The 25,030-nt window shown below is 32.1% G+C and overlaps 1 protein-coding gene across 3 annotated transcripts in view; it reads left to right on the top strand.

The window, feature by feature from the left end:
- The window catches only part of LOC124369790, a 160,753-nt gene that overhangs the window by 92,506 nt on the left and 43,217 nt on the right, over window positions 1–25,030 (top strand). For all 3 annotated transcript variants that reach the window (XM_046827891.1, XM_046827890.1, XM_046827892.1), the window contains 6 exons: window positions 4,199–4,429; window positions 5,992–6,108; window positions 10,893–11,792; window positions 15,755–16,455; window positions 21,704–21,783; window positions 24,724–24,910. In XM_046827891.1, the coding sequence (XP_046683847.1) occupies window positions 4,199–4,429; window positions 5,992–6,108; window positions 10,893–11,792; window positions 15,755–16,455; window positions 21,704–21,783; window positions 24,724–24,910 (2,216 nt within the window). The remainder of the gene's footprint in view (window positions 1–4,198; window positions 4,430–5,991; window positions 6,109–10,892; window positions 11,793–15,754; window positions 16,456–21,703; window positions 21,784–24,723; window positions 24,911–25,030) is intronic.

Raw genomic sequence — 25,030 nt, forward strand, 5'->3', positions numbered from 1 at the left:
AGCCATATCATTTTACCGTTGCACTTCGCCTATAATATACAAGTATTTGTTACAAGGAGAAACCATCGCTATAGTGAGTGAAGTGAGAGATCTGGAAATTACTCTGACACAGAATTTTAGCCCTGAGGCTCACGTTCATAATATCTGTTCAAAGGCAAACAGAATGCTTGGCTTTATCTCCCGTTTTTCTAAACATATAACAAATATGGTTGCCCTGAGGACTATATATTGTGCCCTGGTACGCCAGATTCTGGAATATGGATCGACTGTTTGGAATCCACACAAAAAATACCTTTGTGACGATCTTGAACGAATCCAGCATCGTTTCATTCGTTTGGTGGGTGTCAGAAATAGATACCAATATCAACAAGTACCAATTGATGATCTGTACTCCAAAATTGAACTAGAACATCTTGAGACTCGCAGGGCTGTAGCTGACTTAGTAATTCTCCACAAGTTGGTGAACGGTGAGATGGTTTGCCCAGATGTCCTTCAACTCCTCCATTTCAAGACACCATCCAGCACTCATTCCAACGACCTCTTCATCAGGCAACACTATTGGACAAACTATGCAGCAAACAGCATGGTGGCACGCCTGCAGAGGGCCGGTAACAACCTGCCTTCTACTGTTGACCTATTCCACGATGGTGTGAGAACATTGAAGTGGAAAGTGAAAGGTGCAGTGCTACCAACTTAAATGCCTCCACTCAATTTCTCACATATTACACCATCAGTTTTTGTTGTCTTCGCTGCTAACTTGCTGTCATTATTCATATGCTTTGTTATTGCACGCCATAGTTATCTTGTCATTATTGTTATTTTTATTGTTGCTGTTTTCATGTTGTTATTGTTACAGTTTTAAAATATTTATATATATATTTATTTATTTATTCTTGTTATATATCACGCCTTGCCATAGTTTATTATGTTAATATCATTTTTCAGCTTTTCACATGTTTTGTTGTAGAAATTCTTGTTTAGGTTAAGTTGTTATAAGTTCATTATATGAATCTTGAATATAAAAATGGAGAAGTGTGTCCGTTGGAAATAAATTAGTAGTTGAGATTGATATATTCATTCGGAGAAATTCAATTCCTGTACTATTGGAATAGTGTGTATTATGTGAATGTGAGACTGGAGGAAAGAGGTTATTGGAATTTTTGTAAATAAAAAGTAGGAGATTCTTGACATAAAGTTGTCTTAAAGTAAATATTTTAATTTCTCTATTATATTCCATCAGTTAGGAATTCCTGGGGCTTTTTAAATCCGATTTTTAATATAGTTTTTTTTAACAATATTGAGCGGTTCGTGTATTGTTTTGTGTGCACTCCCCTTACTTCCTCAAGCGATTATTCCATAGAGATCAGCAATTGGACATACACGTAGTACCCCAATCTGACCTCTCACCTGTTTAGAACATCACTCAGTTGACAAAATGCAATTTTATATATATATATATATATATATATATACGAGGGCTGTTCAGAAAGTAACCTCCGGTCGATTGAAAAAAATACACCAAGTTAAGTAAAAATATTTTAATATATACATCTTACAACTACATCTTTGCACTATTTTTCGACATAGTCTCCATCACGATTGAGGCACTTATCGTATCTCTTCACAAGCTTTGAAATTCCTTCTGCATAAAAATCACCCGCCTGTGCCTTGAGCCAGCCTGTGACCGCATCTTTGAGCTCTTCGTCGTCATCAAACCGCTGGGACCCGAGCCATTTCTTCATATGCATGAAGAGGTGATAGTCGCTTGGCGCCAGATCTGGGCTGTAAGGTGGATGGTTGAAAACGTCCCACTTGAAGGACTTAAGAAGGGCTGTTGTTCTGCAAGCAGAGTGAGGACGGGCGTTATCGTGCAAAAAAACGATACCGGAAGTCAGCATACCACGGCGTTTGTTCTGTATAGCCCGTCGTAATGTTTTTAGTGTTTCACAGTACACGTCTTGATTAATGGTCGTCCCACGTTCCATGAATTCAACCAACAACACCCCTTTGGCATCCCAAAACACCGTTGCCATCAGTTTTCTGGCAGAAAAATCTTGCCGGGCTTTTTTTGGTTTGGTAGGCGAATCTGAATGTGCCCACATCTTTGATTGTTCTTTTGTCTCAGGGTTTACGTACTTAATCCAGGTTTCGTCACCGGTCACGATTCTGTTTAACAATGGTTCTCCTTCGTCCGCATAACGTGACAGAAAGTCTAATGCAGAGGCCATTCTTTGAGTTTTGTGGTGGTCGGTAAGAATTTTGGGCACCCATCGTGCACATAACTTACGGTAACCCAATCTTGCTGTCACTATCTCGTACAAAAGAGTCTTAGAAATCTGTGGAAAATCAGTAGACAACTCCGCCATTGTGAAACGTCGATTTTCACGAACTTTTGCATCAACTGTCTGAACGAGTTCGTCAGTCACCAAGGATGGTCTACCACTCCTCTCTTCATCATGAACGTTTTCTCGTCCACTTTTAAATAAACGTACCCATTCACGGACAACTCCTTCACTCATAACTTGTGGTCCGTACACGGCACAAAGCTCACGATGAATAGCTGCTGCAGAGTATCCTTTGGCTGTAAAAAACCGTATAACAGCACGCACTTCACATTTGGCGGTATTTTCTATTGCAGCACACATTTCAAACTGCCACAAAAACTAAACTAGCGCAGGTACGATGTTCACTCGACTACAGCTTGATGCCGACTGACCTGCTTAGTGCGTGAATGCACAGATGGCGCGCTACTCCCCTCCACTACCCGCACTGTGACCAACCGGAGGTTACTTTCTGAACAGCCCTCGTATATATATAAACGGAGGTTTTTTTTAGTAATTCTATGTGTTTTGTCTATTTTAATCAGCGGTCAAATGTGAAACCTAAGTATTTGTAATTACTCATATTTTCTATAGATATCCACATCCACATGTATTGTCGAGATAATTGTCACAGCTGTGGATAACAAGATCTTGAAGAAAGTAATCTGATTTTTTTAGACAGCGAGAGTGGCATAAATTTAGTTTCAGAATGATTAAAGAAAGAACATTTTGATAAGAACCATTTTTATAGCATATGGAGATCTCTCAAAGCCTTTATTTGAATTTCTTCCCATGTTTTTGAACGGACAAATAATAGAATTCATTAACTTCAATTTAGATGTTAATGTATATTAAAAATCAAATTTTCCCCAGAGTACTGCCCTCTACTACGCCATAATTAACTGGAAGGGGTTTACTCTCTGCTCTACAAATGGTCACATACTGTTGCCTATTATTCAGATAACTTTGAAACCATGAGAGGGCCTTGCCACACACCTCTATCACCTCCAAGTAAACTAGTCATTTATCTTTGTGGACAGAATCAAAATCTTTTTTTATATCTTAAGAAAATTAGTGTAGCATGGCCATTACATGAGATAGCATCATTGATTTCTTTATTCACTTCAAATAAGGCATCTGAAATATTAAATCTTAAATAATAGGAGGGTCGTTAGGCCAACGATCAGTGGAATAATTGAACCGTTTCCATTGTTATTCCTGATTTGTGCATTTTACAATGCATCTGATATGATTTGTTCATTTTAATCTAGATTGTTAGGTTTAGTTATTCACCTGAGGAAGAGATCAGATTGAAGGTCTTGAAATGAAGTGTTACTGATTTTTGATCACTGAACAACAGCAAATGTCCGGAAAAATCCTGTTTCTTAAACAATCTTACCATTGTTATATACAAACTTCAAACAAAGAATTTTAAATATTGAATATAAAAAGGAATCTATTGATAATGGGACCAGTTTGAATTACACTATTTAATATAACAAATTTTATTGTGAAATACAAGAATGGAATTGAATTGCGAAAAGTAATAATTGAATTTGACCAGGAGTGTTCGGATCTGCTTGGTTGCATCGTGATGAATGTGTTATCACAATGCCACCAAGCAGAGACCTTGATTGATGTTTTTTATTAATGTGATCAAATGAGCGATGGTGATACATCTATGGTCTTAGGTTTATGCAGCCAGTATCATGGCTCTCTTCTATTCTTTGCATTTTACACTGTGTCAAAACACTGTAAGCATAATAAAATTATTTAGCCGTTTTCAAAACAATAGATGTTAAAGTTTTGTTTTGTTTTATTTCATACAGATTTATGATATTTGATATGATATATATACATCTCTTATTTTATTTTAGATTGAATACATTGATTATGGTACTCCAGCAACTGTAAAACAATCTGATTTACGATATTTACAAAATGAATTTGCAAAACTACCAGCACAAGCTATTTATGCAAAACTAATTGGAATCCAGCCAGTAGATGGAAAGAAGTGGCCGAAAGAAGTATGTGCTGAATTCTTACATCTTGTATCGGATAGAAGGCTGTTTGCTGAAGTATTCAATATAAGCTACAGTGCTTCAAGGGTAAGAGATCCAACAGCTGATCAACAAAAAAATTGTTAATTACCTATTATAGTACAACTCAATTCATTGAGATTGGATATTGTGATACATTGTTTATATTTATAAATCCAGATAATTAGTTAAATGACAATTTATAGTCGTGCTAGAGTGAAAGCTCATGCCAGTGGATAGTAATAATTGCAAAATAAGAAATTTTAATAAAACATTTGTATTTGAATTTTCAATACCCTGTATTATAGATATCTGTACACTTTATTATAAGAATGTATTTTATGACACTTTTTTACAGGAATCCATGTTGTACTTTACAGCCTCTTAAAAAAAAGACAATAAAACTACACCGGAATTAAAAGCATAGTCTTATTTAAAAGACTCCAATGATATATCGTAATAATTTGATTTCTTTGTGAGCTATTAAGATAAAAGTTATAACATGTGTTATGTTTTAGATCAAGTAATTTGAAGTATGTTCCAATTTCATAGATATCAAGTTTTGGAGTCACAGAGAATAATGATCATAAACAACATGTCATAAATTCATATGGCTTTTTTCTTAAATATTTTAAAAGTTGCACACTTATGATACATGTGTTTTTTAAGAATTTCCAGAAAACATTAAAAATTTCATAATAATTGACAGTATTTGTTTTCAACCAATTTATGGGTTTACATTTATTAACAAATGGGTAATTGGAAAATTTGAAAAATCAAATTTTAATTACAAAAAGTTGTAGAATGAATAGGACTAGTATCACTAAGCCAAAATTATTTTAAAAACTAAATAGCTTTACTGGTAGCCATCTTAATTTTAGCCCCATAAGAACAATATCAAACTCTACACACATTTTCAACTTTCATTTTTATTTGTAGTATTATGAGTGATGTCTCATTTTAAAGTTTAGATTAATATGCATCCAAATGCTATTTCAAGATTTTTATTGGTTATTTAGTAAAATAATTCAAACTATTTGTACTTATTTGTTTGAATACTCAAAAAGTATAAACTTAAAAAAAAGACTAGAAAGGTTTAGATTGTATTAATCATATATTTGAAATGGAATACCTCCCATAAGCATAAGTATAACCAAAAGTAACAGTGTATAAGTTTTTAAAGTTTGTTCTCATGGGGTAAAACTCTAAGATGTACTACTACAGTTGGCTTTTAATATTATTATATTTAAACAACATTATGTACATATATTTCATTGTTTATAATATAACCAAATGTACAAATAAAACATAAGTCAAGTATAACCAATGTATTAATAAACAACAGTCAAGGAGTTACTGTATACAATAAACTAAATACCACTATTGGAAGAGCTCGGTACTCAAGGAAATGTTATTTTTAATGATGCAAGGAAATGCTACTTGTGATGAATAAACAAAACATGACAACCAGAATATCTACATCAGTTAATATATTATTTTTTATGAATCTGAGTTACTAATCTGGTATTTTTGTGTTCTAAAGCTCTCATTGATTCTTAAGTACCTTGCATTATTAGTAAAGTATTAATTCTGGTATAAAACTATTGTGATGAAAGATTGTTTTATTTTAGGGCCGAATGCAACTGGAAATTATACTCCATGACACATTGAGAACAGATGCTTTTAACTTCAATGATTATTTTGTTCTTGTCAGAAAATCAGCCATGTTTGGATATGATGACAACAAGGTTTGTAATATTGTAAACATTTATAATAACACAATTATTAAACAATAGAGACACTTATTTAATTGCTAGAAATTGTAAATACATTACCTTAGTACATTTTTGTGTAGAACTAAATCCTTCAGTCATGTCAATATATTTACATGAGAAAAATCATCATGTAGTCCAAGACAGTATATTCTCTAAAAATAAGATACTTAATACGTTAGCTGCCACGTCGGGCCAAATGGACCGACGCTCTACGTCTTTAAGAGATTGCACGTCGGGTAAAGTGGCCCGACAGCATAACAATGACGGTACCCACCATTTTGATTACCTTCGTGCCTGTGCTGCACCCTGACAACTTTAACTGAAACTGATTGAACTATGAAGAGTTAAGCTATTAACAGAACGTTGTTTGTTGTTTTTATTTTCGTTATTAGTGATATGAATGAGATTGCTGCATTGGCCATTTTTGTTGGGCCACATTGCCTGACGGGTATTTTTATAGGTGTTAGAATATAAAATAATAACGTTTTAGCCTTATTATTGCTACCAGGAAGAATAAAATATGTGATTTGTTATTTTACAGTAAAAAGAGATTTATTTCATAAGCTTCACAAAAAGTAAATGTAGTAAATAAAAGGTTGTATCTTATTTATTTTCATATTTTTTGCTTTCCTTACTATTCAAATAATTCAATTCTTATAAGTAAAGGAAAATAAGTAAATACAAAATTACCCTATACAAAAGATGAATGAAGATATACTATTTGTGTATAATTTTGAAGCATGTTTCACACAAAAATGGTTTTTTTTTTCGGGACATTTACTGCAAAACGTAGTTACTTGTGTCAAATTTTTTGCTACCTTACGTCCTTTTTCCTCTGATACATTTTTGTAGCACAACTTGCACACCTTTCTTTGTCGGCGTTTTTGTACTCCTCCACCAACAAAATCAGATTATCGCCACTCATTTTTACCGATCAATAATATACACGCACACAACTATCGAAACATTACTTATAAAAAACATAATGTAGGATTCCAGTAACAAAACGCGTCAATTGGCACTCAGCTATGTGGAAAAGGCGGGTTAGAAGTAAGCTGATGCAATTGCAGACAGAGAACTAAAGCGCGGGAATTATTCAGGCTGCACATCAACAAAACTGAATATCCCTGAATCAGGCGTCGGGCGTATAGGCCCGACGGCAAATGATTTATGTAATATATCGCCTTGTAAAAAGCTCTGTCGGGCCAATGTGCACGACGCTTTATAAACGTAATAAATATACATAAATCATAAAATCATGTTTTTTTAGTAACCAAAAAAGACAAAAATAACAAAAGGTTACAACAATTTATCTTTTAAAAATTTGGCGCTTTAGCACTAAAACGTATTTTTCGGGGTTGGCAGCTAACGTGTTAAAGTAAATACATTTCTCCAAGTATTGTATGGTTCTTTGTGTGTTTTTTAGAGACATTGGATAATGAAATATTTACTATTTTCATGCAAAGGACCATTTGGAAATTATATATATACATTTTGACTATATCTTTCCGCTATTTTCACATAATTTCCATATAAATTTCAACAGTTATATCTGTGCACTAACTTAAGGAATCTTTATGCATAAAAAACCTGTCGTCTAGGCATCGAACCAACCAGAAATTGTATCTTTAAGATCATTGTCATTCTCAGTCCGCTTGTGCCCATTGCTTCAAGTGCATGAATAGGTGAAAGTCACTTGGGGCCAACCTGGGCTGATTGGTAAATATAAAAACGGTCCCATTTGAATTGTCTAGGGAGGTGAGCACTGTGGGGTTGTGTGTTATGCAGAAAAATTAAACCAGGTGACAAGAGACTGAGGTGATTGTTTTGAATTGCCCTTTGTAAAAATTGATTGTTGCTTCATGTTCCATGATTCCCACCAACAGAATTCCTTTTGAATTGCAAAACACAGTTACCATCAACTTCATGCTTGAAAAATCCTGCCATCAGATAGAGATGGTAGAACAGTCTTTTTTACAAAGTGGTTCCAGACATGATGGTTATGCAACGATAACCGTTCTACTAAACAGTTCCGCAGGACAGTTGACAGGTTGTGTACGATAACTTTCAATAGAGTTAACGTAAAGGTTGAAATTTGGTGAGAAATGTTTACTCTACTTTGTTTATATTGAAAATTTAAAATGATAAACATTGATTCATTGGGAGTCGCACTCTCAGGCCTGGATGTTGTCCGCTGTAGAGTGATTGTAACCCGAAGTCTGTCCGCTGTAGAGTGATTGTAACCCGAAGTCCTGTGTGCCTTTAACTTTGTGCATGAAGAAAAAGTACCTTATAGACCTGCAGTAAGAATTGTCTATCAAGAGTATCGTTTCTATTACACATTTAACCCTTTGGTTGCTATGCAACGATATGTCGTTTTTGGTAATCGTGCCGAAAAATGCTATGCAACGATATATCGTAGTTGGCCTTTGTTCCGAAAAATGCTATAGGAACAATATTTCGTTGTTGCGAATTTTTTTTCCAGCGCTAAATATTACTTTATTTACATGCGGATTGTTGTAAATGACAGTTGAATAAGTTTACTTTTCCTTAAAAATAATAACAACACTTGTATTTGCTGGTTTTTTTATAGTACACTAACGACAAAAACAGCTGTGATCTAGATAGCACAGAGTGTTGTATGCTCTGCGCAGTTGGAACAGACAGCTAACAGCTGTTATTGTTATGGTTGTTCTGATATTTATTGTTTAGTGTTTGTAAGGTTATGCAACGTTGTTTACAGTCAAGTTTTATTTTATGGTTGGTGTTTTATAGATTTAGTAAATTATGGGTGATAAAAATCGATCTAAATTTGATTAGACTCACAGTTTTCCAGTTTCTTGAGACTAATGTACACGAGCGTAAGTTTTTTGTGTTGTTTTCAATTACATAGGTAAAAATCTATATTTTTGCATGAAAATTTCAGTATGTACTCAAAATAACATATGGTTTTAGATAAAAATCTATTTAAAAAAATATAAGTTAAATTTAATTATGTTTTTCTGTGTCAAAGTTGAAAAAAATAAAAACCTAAAAAATCAATAATATTTATTTATTTGTTTACATAGTTTTGTATTTTTCAAAATGTATTATTTTTTTATTTTCTTACATATATTATACTACAAAACAAAACATAAATCAATGAAATAGGTTAAAATTTGAGGAACTTATGATTTTTTTTAGTAAAAGTCTGCAAATTCACCATTTTAGGCTTAGCACTTTTGGGATAAAATCCGATAAAAACCTGAGCACTTTTGGGATAACATGTCAAAAAATTCTTATCAGTCAAAGGGTTAAAAGATTTATAACTCATGTCAAAAAGATTCAGCATGTTTAGCCATTTAATATTGGTCTTAATAATTAAGACCAATTATTGTGGTAAGGCAACCTGAAGATTATTTTGTTACTGTACATTTAATAATCCTTTTGTTCAGTTGGAAGTCTGATTCAGCTGTTAGTGCGATATAGAAATTTAAAAGTTCATAAAATGCAACTGCTTGAGTATCCTATACCAGGAAGAGGATCCTCATTGTAGAATTGAACTTTGCACATAAGGGCTCAAGACAAACAACTACATAATGATTAAATGTTTTATAGCAATGAAGCAATCTTTGGAAGTAATTAGATCAAGTCCTTTAGAAGGTTAATAAATATAACACTACGTACTGTGCCACCGACAATCCATTCTGAATGAGAGAAGTAATCTTTATAAAGTACTGGAATGTATTCACAGTATTATTTACAAGCCTTTTTAAATTTAAATTATCAGCCTTACTTTGATGGTAATCTGACTGGAGACACATACAACATTTTTTTATTAAATTTACTGTCAAGGTTGCTGTGAGATGTTTCTCAACAGTTAAAGCTAAGACATATTTTCGTGAAACATGAATTTCCAAACATATTGATCTATCTGTAAAGAAGTGATTCAGTCCCCTGACCATGTAGGTCACCTGATATTAATTTAGTGTACTACTAGCCCTAAAAACGGCTAAGACATTGTCTACAAAAACTGACCCACCACTCAAAAAGACATGAAGAGTGAAAACAAGTTTTAGTGTGTTGATGAATTCATGAATAGAATTTCTCTTTTAAATTAACTAATAAAATTATTTATTATTATTTATATAAATATAAGGTTTTACGTAAAATATGAAATTATTTATATTCTCTGTGCTATTCCTATTTAATTAATGGGGTAGACTCTTGAGACCGGTGAGAAGAATTCTTCCTTAGTGCACCTCTAGGACACAAGATAAAACCTATGTACCAAATTCCATGTCTCTATCTTTCATGTTTTCTGCGGATGTCAGTGAGTGACTGAGTCAGTCAGGATATCTCCTTTTATATATAGATTTCAAATATAATACTCCGGAACACCACTGCTATTTAATACAAATTAAAACAGATATTCTGGAACATTAATACTGCTTATTAGCAAGTTTATGTGCTTGGGAATGCATTAAAAATAGGCTTATGTCTAGAACCTGTAAACAATTTTTATAAACAAAACACAACAACTCTGTGTTTTGTTTTGTGTTAGGTGGACAAACAAAGAGATTTTGACAAAAATTTATTTAGTGATCAAGCTCTTTTAGTTTCATTTCATTTCCTTGCTACTATTACACAATGGTAAATAATTTAAGAATTTAAAAATAGCAGTGGTCCTTTTATTTCTGCAGCTTTTATTTCACTGGGTTTCAATAAAATCACACTTTATTTATTACTTAAATTAAGAGATATCAATTTTGTTTCAGTCATTTGTACCAAGTGAGAATACTGACTACGCTGGAACTTCAAGTCAATGTAGTTATCCAACAAACATCCCGAGTTACACTACCACTCCTTTCTCTGGTTACAACACTCAGGCTTCTCACAACATCTCTAATCACACTAACAATCCTTTCTCTGGTTACGACACTCAGGCTTCTCACAACATCTCTAATCACACTAACAATCCTTTCTCTGGTAACAATACTCAGCCTCCTCACATGCAAATCAATAATTTTCCTAGTTCTTTTTATGTAACTCCCCAGATGTTTGGAGGACAAAATATTCCTTATATCAATCAAAATTCTTTATATAATATGCTTAATCCTGCTTTACCTTCCATTCCTCCTTCTCCAATTTCCCCTCACTCCTCCTTAATGTTTCCCTATGAAGCAAATATTTCTCATAAAAATGTTAACATTTCCTCCAAAGAACCAAATGTTATTTCTCAACCCCTTGTTAACCCAATATTGGAAGGAAATTACAACAGATTGAATAGTGGAAATAAAATTCAGTTTGATTATTGTGAAAAATCTCATATACCAGTGAATTTTCCAGGGTCGAACAATGGTTTACCCTTGCCACAGGCCCTCTCCCAACAAGAGATGAGCAATACATTTTTCCAACCCCTCCCCCAACAAAGGTATAATAGTGGCTTGCCCTTGTCACAGACCCTCCCACAACAAGGGTTACACAGTGGTTTGCCTTTATTACCACTTCTACCCCAACAAGGATTCACTACTGACCTTGGCCTACCCTTGTCACAACCTCTTACCACCCAACACAATGTCAACAACTTGTGCCCACCAGTTTCCCACAGCTCGCTGTCCAAACAGAATGCCATCACTGTCAGTGCTCATAAGAATAGGCCTCAGTCATCGCCAGTTGTAAGTAGTTTTTTTTATTTCAAGTAAAAAGCATATTTTAGTTTACAATAAATTTAAAATTAATAGAAATATAGAGAAGTGTAAATGAAACAAGAAGTGGAGTATAATAAAAATGTCAAGCCATAATGATAAATGAAAGCTAGTAATTCAGGTTTTCCTTTTCCCTTCAACTAACTTTATTATTAGCCTTAAAATTTTAATTCAGCCACAAATAATATTTTGAATGAGAAACTTGTTTGCTTATCCAGCCCGTTAGTAATTATTATTTGTATTGTAATATCACATACTTTTGTTTCTTTGTTTTGATACGGTATTTCTGATTTGTTTTTTCAGATACATTCCTTATAGTCTGTTAAACATTCATTGAGAAACAGTTAAATATTATAAATGTTTGATTAGGGTTACAATGTAGACATGGTCATGTCTAAGTGATGATAATATATCACCAGGTATTCGTAAAATGTTTTATTTTCCAGAATAAATTTGACTTTACTCAACTTTTAGGTGAACTGAAATTGTATCACCCATAAGACAAAATTTATTCTTTTAAAAAGTACGGGAAAGGTTATAGATATGCATATAAGAAGTCAGACACCTTTACATCCTGAACAGTATGCCTATTAGTTAGAGAAGTCCACAACCGAGGCACTCAGCAGTCTAGTCTCCAGAAAGTTTGTTGATGGATAAGGACATAGCTTTTTGAGCCTTTCTTGATATAGAGGATTCTTTTGATAACAGTTCTGTAGACTCAATGTATAGAGTAACTTATACAAAAGGTATAGACCTGGGTAGATCAGGTCAATATTTTCTTGTAGCAAAGTATTGCCCAGGCTAGATAGTGTGTCAGTTACTGTAAGTGCAGTTAAAGGTTGTCCACAAGGAGGAGTTCTGTCATCTCTTCTTCCATGACTCTCCATGATGACGGTCTCCTGATTAGAAAAAGGCTTTGCAGGATTAGTAACCAAAGGTTTTTTTGTTATCGCAATTGTTTTCACTATCCTCTTTTAACATTATAAAACAAGCTGCTAGTGCAATTTACAAATTAATCATGCTATTGTCAGTTTGAAGCCAATCATATACACCTTCTGAATTCACAATTATCAACCTCTCTTAGGCATACTACAACATCATTAATAGTGTAACAACGCGGCAGTTTGTTACATAATGAGGTTCACTATAACTGTACAACAAGTTTCCACTTCCATTTTCCTGACAACCCGTTGAATTTCCTCTTTCAAGTCACTGATGTTTCAAGGTTTATTGGAATGTCTTCAGATAACCCCAAAGATTATCACGCAAGGTGTCAAGTCATACCATTTGGTGGCCATTGTTGGGTCGGCATTCAGAGAAATGACATGATCATAAAACCATTCACGGAACAACACAATGTTTTGTGGGCAGAGTGGCAGGTGGCACGGTCCTGCTGAAACCAAAACTCATCAATGTCCATTCCATGCAAATGAGGCCACAAAAACTCAATAATAATCATATGGTTTCGGTTTCCATTTATTGCCATTAATGTCACTCACTGGGCATACATTTCCCTTTCTTTAATCATGAAAGGGTTTTCTGAACCACAGATAACGCAGTTTTGCTTATTAACAAATCCATTTAAGTGGAAGTGCGATTCATAATTGAAGATGATTTTTGTTTGCCAAGCTCATGTCCTCGTGCTGTTTTCTCAATACCCAGACAACAGGCAACAAACTGTTGTCTATTCTAATGATATCTCACTTCCAAATTTTGTGTCAAATAAATTTTATTGGAGTGATATTTGACCAGAAGAACATCTTAAACCCAAGTGTTAAGAACCGTGACGTATTGATTTTACTAGGCTAACAGCCACACTGTCAGAAACCAACGCAATGTTCTGCTCAGTTCGGCCTGAATGATGATGTCCAGAACTTTTAAGATCAACTGTTGAACTTGTCTCAAAGAACTTTTTCATGAGTCTGTGAACTTTTTGATTCATTCGGTGCTTCATTATGCCTTAGAGTAACATAGTCACCTGACAGTAGCTGTATAACTCCCTCCATTCTGATAAAACATTTTAACGATTAACATTAATTGAGAATGTAAGCTTTTCTATGTTTAGACACAGAGTGCAGGAATAAAGGAGAGATGTATCAGCAATTAGAATATTCTCAGAAATAGAAACGATAGGTCAAACATTGTTGCCAACTGTAAACAAAATTTTACCAGCTGTTTTAAAATTGGTGCTCTATTTGAATCACTATACCTAGGAGTCACACTTGATTGCTTGTTAATGTTTAAAAATGACCTAGAAAAGACTGTGGATTGGAACCATAGCGAACATAATACATTACCTAGCTAGATCATCTTAGGGAGTCAATGCATAACTTTAGTGTATGTCAATTTTGTCTGTGATCTACTCAGCAGCTGAATAATGGAGCTTCTATCTGTTGAAACAATTCACATACCACAAAAGTTGCAGTAAGTGTAAAATTTGGTCGTCTCACATAACAGAGGTCGACTGAGGTCCAGGTATCCATCCCTACATACTGCCAGTTACCTAAAAAAAGGACTGAGTTTTCATCTAAACAATTCTGGAAAGGAAAATAAGATTCTTCATTATATTACATTTAAGTGCTTATAGTGGTAGTTAAAAGTTCTTTATTCCTATTCCAATATAAATGGTGGTTGGTGTGTAGCTCCATTGGAGGTTCTCCCATTGAATCCTGTGACTGCAGAGCCAAAGCCTAGACAACCTATGTGTTGTATAGTTGAAGAATGTCCTTTTCATGCGTTTCCAGGAGAGTTAGCCCACCTTCATACGACAGATGGAGTAGCGTCAAAATGGATAAGAGGACTAGATTTGGTTTCATAATGATGCAAAGAATGTCCCTAGTTTCTGTTCTAGTTATAGCTTGACTCTACCTTTTTTTGGCTTATGAATAATTAATCATTTTACAATTTAATATTTTATTTGGTACTGATAAATGAAGCCATACGATATATATTTTGAATGACAAACATGTGTCAACAAAAAAACAAATCACGCTTCCAATAAAAAAAATGTTTATTCTTAAAAAATTATTGAACTCCTACCACTCTGTTAATTGGATTGGGATAACCTGGGAATAATGAGTTTCTATGAGTATTCACCAATACACACTGTGATAGTTATAATAATTTTCATTGCACTTCTTATTTCTGTTTATTATATTTAAATTTAAGAAATGGCTCAGCAAGTCAACGTCAGGTTTTTGGTAAAATTCCACAAAACTTCCCAAGAAAATCCATAATTATGAGGGCTGATGTAGTGATAATGCATTTAAGAATTTCAACAAACTCAGGAAATTTGTAGAGGTGATATAAAGTCAGTGAAATATTGAACGCAATTTACCCTTTTTAATAATGAAAGATTTGGCCAAGTTTGCTTGTTTTTCCAAATTAGTTTAGTGTTGGACAATAAATGTTTCAGTGGGCTTTCTAAGGGATTGATAACTTTAAATCTTGAAAGAAAATTCAATTAGCTTACGATGTGCATCGTTTTTATTTAGTTAAGGTGTTCCAGGCATTCTTTTCTTATCCATACAATTATGTGAATTTATTTGGTTGTAACAAAGTAGGCTATCTTTACATGATCTTGTCCAGCACGTTCTTATTAATTTATATAGAACTAATAATTGAACAACTACGTTTTCAACACTGCCCTAGCTATAATACATAATGCTAACACTTTGGCTTATAAGCATTTTGGTTAATATTAGGCAACAAACAAATCACTAGTATTTATGTGTAGTAAGGAATTACACTGTATATGTGAACACTGATCTATATATATATATATATATATATATATATATATATATATATATATATATATTAGTATACATAATTAATTAACATTATGTCTTCCACACAAATCAAGTGACTTTGGGTTTTGTTTGTGTTAAAGCAAGAATATAATTATAATTCAAGCTTTTTAAACATTCCAGATTCTACCAATTCAGGATGAAATCCATGCCAAAAGACCCCTTACACCTCAATCTTCATTATCAGCAGAAATTTCAAATTTTTCCATAGATGATGATTCTGAAAAGTGTGATAATAAAAATCAAGAAATTGAACTGAAAGAAATAAGTGTTAAATCATCTTCATTGGTTGAAGTTGAAAATTCATGGAATGATATACAAGGTGTGAACTCTGGAAGAAGTCATGTACAAGAAATAAAGGAAAGTTGTGTAAATAGTGTAACACAAAATAAAAAGTTGTCAAAGCCAAATCAATTTCATAACCCAGTAAATCTTGAAGTTTCCAATGACTTAAAGCAGAAAGATGTTCATAGTGCAGATACCAGCAGTAAATTAAAATATTGTAAAGTAAAAAAATCAGAACCTTTGAATTTACTTAGTGAAAAGGCACATGTAGACATTGACAATGAAAATATATCAGGCAGCTGGGAGGATATTTTGTCAGATGACATCCCAGCCAAAGCTGATAATTTCGTTGAAGATTTTAAAAAGCCACTGGACTTAATATTCAGTGAAAAATGTAAGATACAACTGAAATCAACCATCCAACATGACAATTCAATGTTTAATAATATTGTTGAAAACAATTTATTATTCACAAAACCAAATATGACCCCCATTAACTGGAAGGATGTGTTTGTTCCGGATAGTATCAGTATAACAAGGTAAGTAGTATTTAATCTTTCTTCTTTTATTATTATAAAATCCTAGACACTGAATGACTGGCTATTAAGCCATTTTAAGCTCAGACTAAAGTTTCATGTGTGCCAAATAAGTTTGCAAACTCCACTATTTTAATAGTCTTTATATATACATGTATAAAATTAAAATTAAACTTATATGTATATTAGTTATACTTGTTACAAAACTGCATAATTTTGATAGGAACTAATTTTATTTTTGTAGAGCATTTAATCCAGAACATTTCAATACCATAGTCATAAAATTAATCTCATAATAAGGTGCCTAAAAATGTTTAAACAAAACCCAGTGGAGAGCCTTAAAAGGTCTTGTGTTTCTCACTTACCTTAACAATATTGGTATATATTTTGTTTTCGAGACATTTAATAGTCAATAGTCAATAATCTTTACTACAATTTCTTTGAGAAATGTGGAAATACTTAGGCTATCTTAAGATTATTAGGAAAAACTCCTAAGGAGGTAAAGACGGACTGTGATTAAATGCAAAAAAGGTTTTAAAATAGCTTAAACATTTTATTTAATAACTTCAGCTTTGACACCATCACAAACGGGTGCTGAACTCCCATGTAATGTGTAAATGTGCCGTACTATGTTATTCTCAATTACCGCTTGAAAAACAAAGTCTGTAGCTAGTCGGAAGTCCATGTCATCTTCCATTTTATCCTCCCCTGAGTCAATGACCTCTGCAAGTTTATGGCTAACTGCAGGAAAAAATGCATCTAAGTTATTAGCAACTAGTTCACATAATTAATTGCTCTCGAGGGTTCTATTAGTTTTTAATTTGGCAATCAGAATTTTTTTATTTGAGATTCTCACTGACAGTTCACTTGTAATATTTCAAAACATTTTAGGGTTATGTTTATTGATCTCATTTCTATAATAATCCTTCTTTTGTCTTTTTTATTTTGTTACTAAAATCTTGCATAGAAATTTGAAAATTATATTTAAATTTAAATAGAATATTTGATTTTCACATCTTTGCTTAAAGTATCCCTTGCTCTGATTGCTCAAATGATATCAGTTGTTATCCAAGGTATTAATTTCTTGAGTCTGCTACAACGGATCGTTAGAGACTTTTTACCGTGATCAATAGATTTAACCATGATACTGATTAACATCTCTGACACAGGATTGATATCATTGTATTTCAAAATGGGTTCCCAATCTGTGTGAATAGATTTTTCAGTGAGTAAAGTATTGTCCATGTACGTGCGTATCGTGTCAGTAGCCAAGTGTGAGGGTAGTGACAATGATCGTGAGAGCATCTCTACAAGTAAATCATTTTTCAGTAGGTCTATGTTTGTCTCATCCAAACATACTCGTATACAATTTAATATACTAGTATACTAGCTCATAATAACTAGATATTTTATTTATAAATTTCATACAATCACTATAAAAAGTTCTATAAACGTCTATTACATTAAACTGTTTATTTAAGTAAATAAAGTCCAAACTAATTCTGTACACATCCCCTAATGTCACTTGTTTAACATCCACTAAAAGATGTTTATTAACATAAACAATAACAATATTATTCCTGTTGCGTTGTGCATAAATCCTGGTCATGTCATACCCCTTGATGTCAACTCCTATCTCCCCATCACCCAGCCAACATTCTATTAATACTATAATATCTACCTCATTACTCAGTGATTCCAAATAAACTAGAAATACATTAAAGTTTTTAGAGAATATTTAGTGATTTGCTTCTGCCATCACTACCCGATAAGATGGCAAGAATTCCCAACAACCCTTTTACAATACAACATACAAACATACACATATGCATGCATGCATACATTTAAAACAATTTAAAAGTGAAATTTCTCTTATTTTTTTAAAGGAAAGTATTTTTCTTATGCCCATAGGGCAAATAACATTGACATTCAAATTGTTTTTTAACTTTTCAACGTTACTTACAGTAAAATAAAACTGTTAATGATCATATCTTAGTAAAATGCATATTGTTTTAACTGTACGCGTTAAGCTCAAGTGTACTCAAATACACACACACACACACACACACACGCATAAAACCACCCAGACATTACATGCATTTAATAAAATGTACTTAGAGTAACAGAATCAATTTTAATTTTAATTAGAGTGTCCCTCTATAGTCAGTCCCAGTGCCAGTCCTGTCCCCCCCATTAGAAAAAGGCAGGGTGCCATCATTGGTGTCAATTTGCGATCCCAACTCATAATAACAGTGTATTTAACGCATTGTTTTTCCAGTTCTGAATAGTGTACATATAATAGAGGAAGTTAGTGAACACTTGGAGGTAATTTTATAGTTTACTGCTTATTGTGTCGTTCATAATTTATGGTGGTTAGTATTTGTAGTGTGTTGTGTGTTCTGTATAGTCAATAATAGTTAATGATAGTGGCACAGTGAGTGAGGTTGTACCGTACTGTTACTTTATTTGTGGTTTGAAATATTATCTGGTATTGAAATCAGCATTTTATTCTGTTTTTATTACTATTTTTATGAATCATCAGATGAGCCTTATGAACAAGAGTCTGTAAAAGTTGTCAGTGATATGAAACTTTGTCCGGACCAGGTGTATAATGTCGACGAAATTGACTTTATGGAGGCTTTGAACTAAAAAAAAAACACTTATGCATATGGCTGAAGATAGTGCTTCAAGCTTAAAAGTTTCGAAAGAAAGAATAACATTTATGTCATGTGCTAACTTTATTTGTACATCTTTATGTAGGAATTGACTTTTTAAGTAACATTACATGATATTATGTAATTTAAACGTATTTTTCAACTGAACTACAGTAATCCGGCTTTTTGACTAATCCGACACATGTCTGGTCTGAATTGTGTCAGATTATTGAGGGACTACTGTATAACTAATAGCAATCTGTTAATAAAAATGAAAGAAAACTTTGACTGGATGGATTTCCAGTGTTTAGCAATTGAAAGAGTTATTTAGCTAATTAATAATAATCATTTTATTTAGAATTGTATCTTTCATAACAAATTTTTCTGTTCGTACAAAATTAACTTCTTTCAAAATACAACTAAATCAAGGTACTAAATTCTTGTTTATGGCAACAAACTATTAGTTAAGTTAAATAGATTATAAAAAAAAATTAATTAAAGACTTGTGGACTATTTAAGTTAATCCCACCACTTTACAGATAGACTGTGACTAATTTTACAAAAATAGTAGTACGAACAAAATTTTACACTGCTTAAGAAAAGAAATAAAAAAATTAACAATGGCATTTTTGTAGTATATTAAATAAAGTGATTAAAACTGAAATTATATCTCATGTATTGAAAATCAAACTCTTGACTGTTACTTATCTTACTGTAAAATAATTATTGAAAATAAAATAAAACGTAGAGCATATACGGTGAAAACCGAACAATTTGTGGAAAACAAGTCATGGATCTTCTATCAGACAATGCTCCAGTTCACAAAGCTTTATTAGTGAAGTCAATTTTGGTCAAAACAAAATCCCTGTCAAATCATAAACCCTGCTCACCCAACTTGGCCCTCTGTAACTTTTTTGTTCAATAAAAAGCAACGGAAGCTATGAACAGAATTATGGAAAATGATCTGCAGCATTGCTACACACAGTGGAAAATAAGCATGGAGGAGTGTACAGATTGAGGAGGGGAGTAGGGGAGTACATTGAAGGGGATAATATCAAATTGTAAATATCTGTAAGTAAAACTTGTTCTCAGCCTCATTCTGGTTATTTTCAAACCACACCTTGTGTATTACCAGGTGCTGTATATTTTTCTGTTGTTGTATAAATTATGTCTTGAAGTAACGGGATATCTTTAAAAAATACTTACATTGGTAAGTTTGTATGTAATTTTTTTAATCCAGAAAATTTGCAGATAAAAAATTGTTTATTATCTAAAAGTCTACAAAAATAATTAAAAGTTGAATTTCATGTATACAAAATAACTGCTGACACACTGAATATAATGAAGTAATGTTTTAAATGTATACAAGTTTCAAATTTATTCCTAGTTAGTCTACTTGAGTGTGGTAAGTGTCAAAACAATTGTCAACAATAAGATGTATTTCTCGTTACAATTCAAAGTAGTTAAAAGCATGAGACGGTTTATGTTAGTTTTATGTTATAGTTTAAAAGTAATTTTTTATATATAATGTATATATATATATATATATATATTAATAACGTGATGTCACCACAGAGACCTTCTGGGATGGTTTGCAAATGGGTTAAAATGAATGATGACATTAATTTGACAAAGTTGTACACAAACATAAAAAAATGGTCGTGATTAAACTTTCAACCGCATATTTCATTCAACAATTTCACTGCCAACTTGGATGTTTAAAAGATTATGAAAAATTTAGAAAAGTGTCTATGTCTGGTTTTACCAGACATCTTGATAATAAAAAGATATAAAGTGTTTGAAAGCATATTTTTGCTTTTATTTTTATAAGTTTTTTCATTGTTTATTTATCATTTGAGTACTTGTTAAATATAATTCAAGAACTAAATCAGCATCAAAATTACAATAACGCCGATTATGCCCTCACCATTGACCAAGTCATCTGTTTTGACTTAATGTTGTCCTGAAATTGTTTATTAATTGTTTGCTGGTTTGTTGTCAGTGTTCATTAAATTGTGCTTCATTTTATTATTATTATATTTACATCACTCTAGCTCCATTATGTTCTATTACCAAGAAGCAGTAGCTCCTTTTATAAATAAAAGAAACAAATTTCTTAGGCTCCTAAATGTAATATACTTAAAGTAAATTAAACTTTTCCATAAAGTGTAAGGTTTTGACTTGATATTTATTTTTTTCACCATAGAAATTGAAAAAAAGTTGTGGTACATTTTTTAAAGTACTTTTAATTTGTTAATGGAGTTTCACTTTAGTGAATTTTGTTTACTAGTTTATGGGGAAGGGAAGGAAAAATTATTATATTCTTAATTTATTAATAAAAAACAACAGCGGTTTTATTTATTTAGCATGTGAAAAATAATATGGCACTTCAGAGTACATCAAATAAAAATGTGGCTGGCACTTACAGAGGTTCAACACATTTCATATGGATCTCATTTTCTGAAACTACTTTGTTGATCTAATTGAGAGATTAAAGTAAAAGCAAAGTCTTAAACTAATGTATGAACTTTATAGTTTAACCAACAACTAAATAATTTGTCATTTGGTTTTATTACTCTATATTGTATATTTTTCAGGTTTAATAGAAATATTAAAAATGAAATGTGTTCAAGAATAGATAAAGAAAGGATGAAGAAAAATCTAGTTCAGAAAATAGGTAAGAAAAACAATAATTATACTATTGACTAGTGCTTGTGCTTTATAATGGAATATCTGGATTACTTGGATTATACCATAGATTGACAATCTTTGCCTACAGGAACTTTACTTTCACAATTACAGTCCATTCAATGACTGAAAAAGAATTTAAAGACAGATTTTAATTTTTTTGTACCTATGTGGAAAAATGTTTCACTGCTTTGTGAATCTTTGGTGATGGCTGTTTACACAGAGAAAATGGCAATTTGCTAGGTGTTTCAAAGTCAGTAACTTGTAAAACTTATTCATAGTGTGGCTTTAGCTATTTTTTTGGAATTAAAGGCTGAGTATATTTTTTCCAACTGGTGATTATGCCACTGGAACAAAAAAATATTTAGAAAGTACAAATTTCTTTGTGTTTTAAATTGCATTTGCTGAACAGTTTTGGTATATAATAGATATTAAAAACCTGATTACTTTTCTGGAATTGTTTTGAACATTCAAAGGGTTAACTTGAAAAATAATATACAAAGAATTAATTATATAATATAGTTTTAACTTTCAAGTTGATCAAGGGTTATTAGGCAATTTTAAGATTCAATTAATTGTATGACAGAATTAGGATTGCTCATTAACAAATTCATAACTTGTGCCTTAAATTGATATATTTTATATTATAAGAAACAATTCAAATCATGTATTAATCAATCAACTTAATATGGCATCGTAGGAATATACTTATAACCTGTTGAATGCAGCAGACGCCTTAGGATGATGTGGGTGTTATGAGTACTCAAAATCACTCAATATAAGTGCCGCAAGATCCATATCTACATTGAATATGAGTTCTAGAATATTACAGAATATAGATAGAAATCAAAATCATTTTGTTAGCAGAGTAGTTACCATGCTAAAATACATAGCAAAACATAAATAAACACTTAAATAACAAGCAAATTAAACTAAGAAAATGTTTAACAAAAGAACATAATGATGATGATAATGCCAGTGTACCGTTTTACTGGCACATGAGGGGTTAGCTCTGAAGTTTAAATTTTTGTGAAGGTTCAAAAAAAGGAAAAGAAAATCTTCTGAAATAAATAAAGTTCAAACTAAAATAAAACTTCTTCTTGAAAATAATTACTGAATTTAAAATTAAAATAAAAAAACTTCTTGATGACTTTTAAATTCAAACTTGTAATATATTTGTCACTCAAAAATGTACAAAGTTCTTACAGCTTGTTTTTTATTCAATTTTTAAAAATCAAAACTTTCACACTCTAATCTGATCTGGCAATTCTTCACTTTAATTTATCTTCAAAATTCAATTTTATTTTGTTACTAATGTTCTTTTCTTTACTTTAAATGTTACTTCTTTTCAGTGTTAGAGAAATAAAGAATTCTTCAGTGTTAGAGAATTAAAATATTCTTCAGTGTTAGAGAATTAAATATTACTTCTTTTCAGTGTTAGTGAATTAAAATTGCTGAAAGCATCTATAATAACCACAAAACTCTTTTAATATTTTTACATAACATTTTATATACATGTGCTCACTGCACCAACAAGTTTTATATTGCACAGATCAAAAGGACAAGTTCCTAAATTCTCATTAAATTTAATTTTTACAATATTTCTTTCCCCAAAATTATTCAAAATAATTAAGAATGAATCTTGACTGGACTACAGTTAAAAAGTTCACTTACCCGCAGGTTCGATGACGATTAGCAAGAATAACTCTAAGCACTTTCAAAGACTTTACTCGTTGCTACTACTACCGATCAACTGAGACGGGAGGTCTACCTCACCCCACCTCTCAATTTCGTTACCAAACACTCCCATCTGCGATGCGCGCCTCGCTGACAGAAGCCTCTTTTGTACTGTCCAGTCCTTATCATTCTTCTGGGCCTACTTCTTCCACCGGTAATCCAGTTACCCCAGAATTACAATTTAATAAAATCGGTACACCAGAGTTAGTGTTTATTGACAGCACAAATAGAACCATCTGACCACAGTTATGAATAAACTAACTTTATGTAATGGAACTTATAGATTTCATAGTTAAGCACACAGTCAAGGTTCCGGATCTCCAAATAGTAGTACGGCGTTGATGAAGCAGGGAAGGTTAAGGCTGGGACAAAGACATTGGCTATGGCACTGGATATGAACCGTGTCAACCCTTACAGAGTTCACCATCCTCCTAGTCACGATTCCGTCAACCAAGAATAATCCTATGAATAATATTATGAAGTAAAAAGTACACGACTTATAACTATTAAATTCACTTCAACTACTAACCCTTCAAGTGGCACGTTTTATTAGTAGGAGTCCAATAAATATTCACTATTTATTAATAAATCAATTTCTTGCTCTTATAATTATTTTAAGTCGATTATTATTTTAAAAATAAGACTTACCTTAAAGCTGTGTTTTAGTCAATGAACTTTTATTTCTTAGTTTATTAGATGACAGATGAGTTATAAGTTACTCTGCTACAAATTTGTTGTGTATGTAATGTTGCTTGTGCCAGTCAAGGAGGAAGAAGGATAAAATTACTTTTGCCTGTAACAGGTGCAGTAAAGGCGTACACCTTATGTGTTAACCAAATCATACTGTCACTATTGTATAAACATTAAAGATTTTCAAGTGAAATTTTATTTGACTAACACAGGTCTTTTCAATACAAATACAGCTACGTTTGTTTAGTTTTTTTTTTTTTTTTTTTTTAATTCATAGTTAGTTTAAAAAAATGTGTTTTAGTAATTTGTAAAGTATTATTATTTCCATTATTTGTAATAAATAAAAGTGTTAAAACTAAATTTAAGTTTTTATGAAAAAAAATTTTTACAACTTTATTATATGCCGTTTGTGTTTTTAATTTTTTACATAGGTATAGATTTTAATAATTAGGTATAGATTGAAATGAATTGTTATTGATGACAGTATATATATCTGTTTCAGATATAGACAACAAGTTCTTCCATTTGATACTTGTAAAAAATAAGCTGGCAATCATTTGTAAAGAGTTTTTTCACCAGTATACAAATGTATATTTTCACGTCATACACAAATTAGTGGAATTAAAGGAAAAACCGTTTCCATTTGTTAAAAAGACTGAAGAACCAGAGTTATTTTCTAAGCTTGCACAGTAAGTAATTAATACATTTGATGTGATATAATTTATTCTCATTTGTTATGAGGTTAATCTGCATATTTCTATTGTTAAGTTATACTTACATGTGTAAACAATTTCTATTTCGTCTAGTAA

Source organism: Homalodisca vitripennis, chromosome X (genome assembly GCF_021130785.1).
Source record: "Homalodisca vitripennis isolate AUS2020 chromosome X, UT_GWSS_2.1, whole genome shotgun sequence".
Taxonomy (NCBI): domain Eukaryota; kingdom Metazoa; phylum Arthropoda; class Insecta; order Hemiptera; family Cicadellidae; genus Homalodisca; species Homalodisca vitripennis.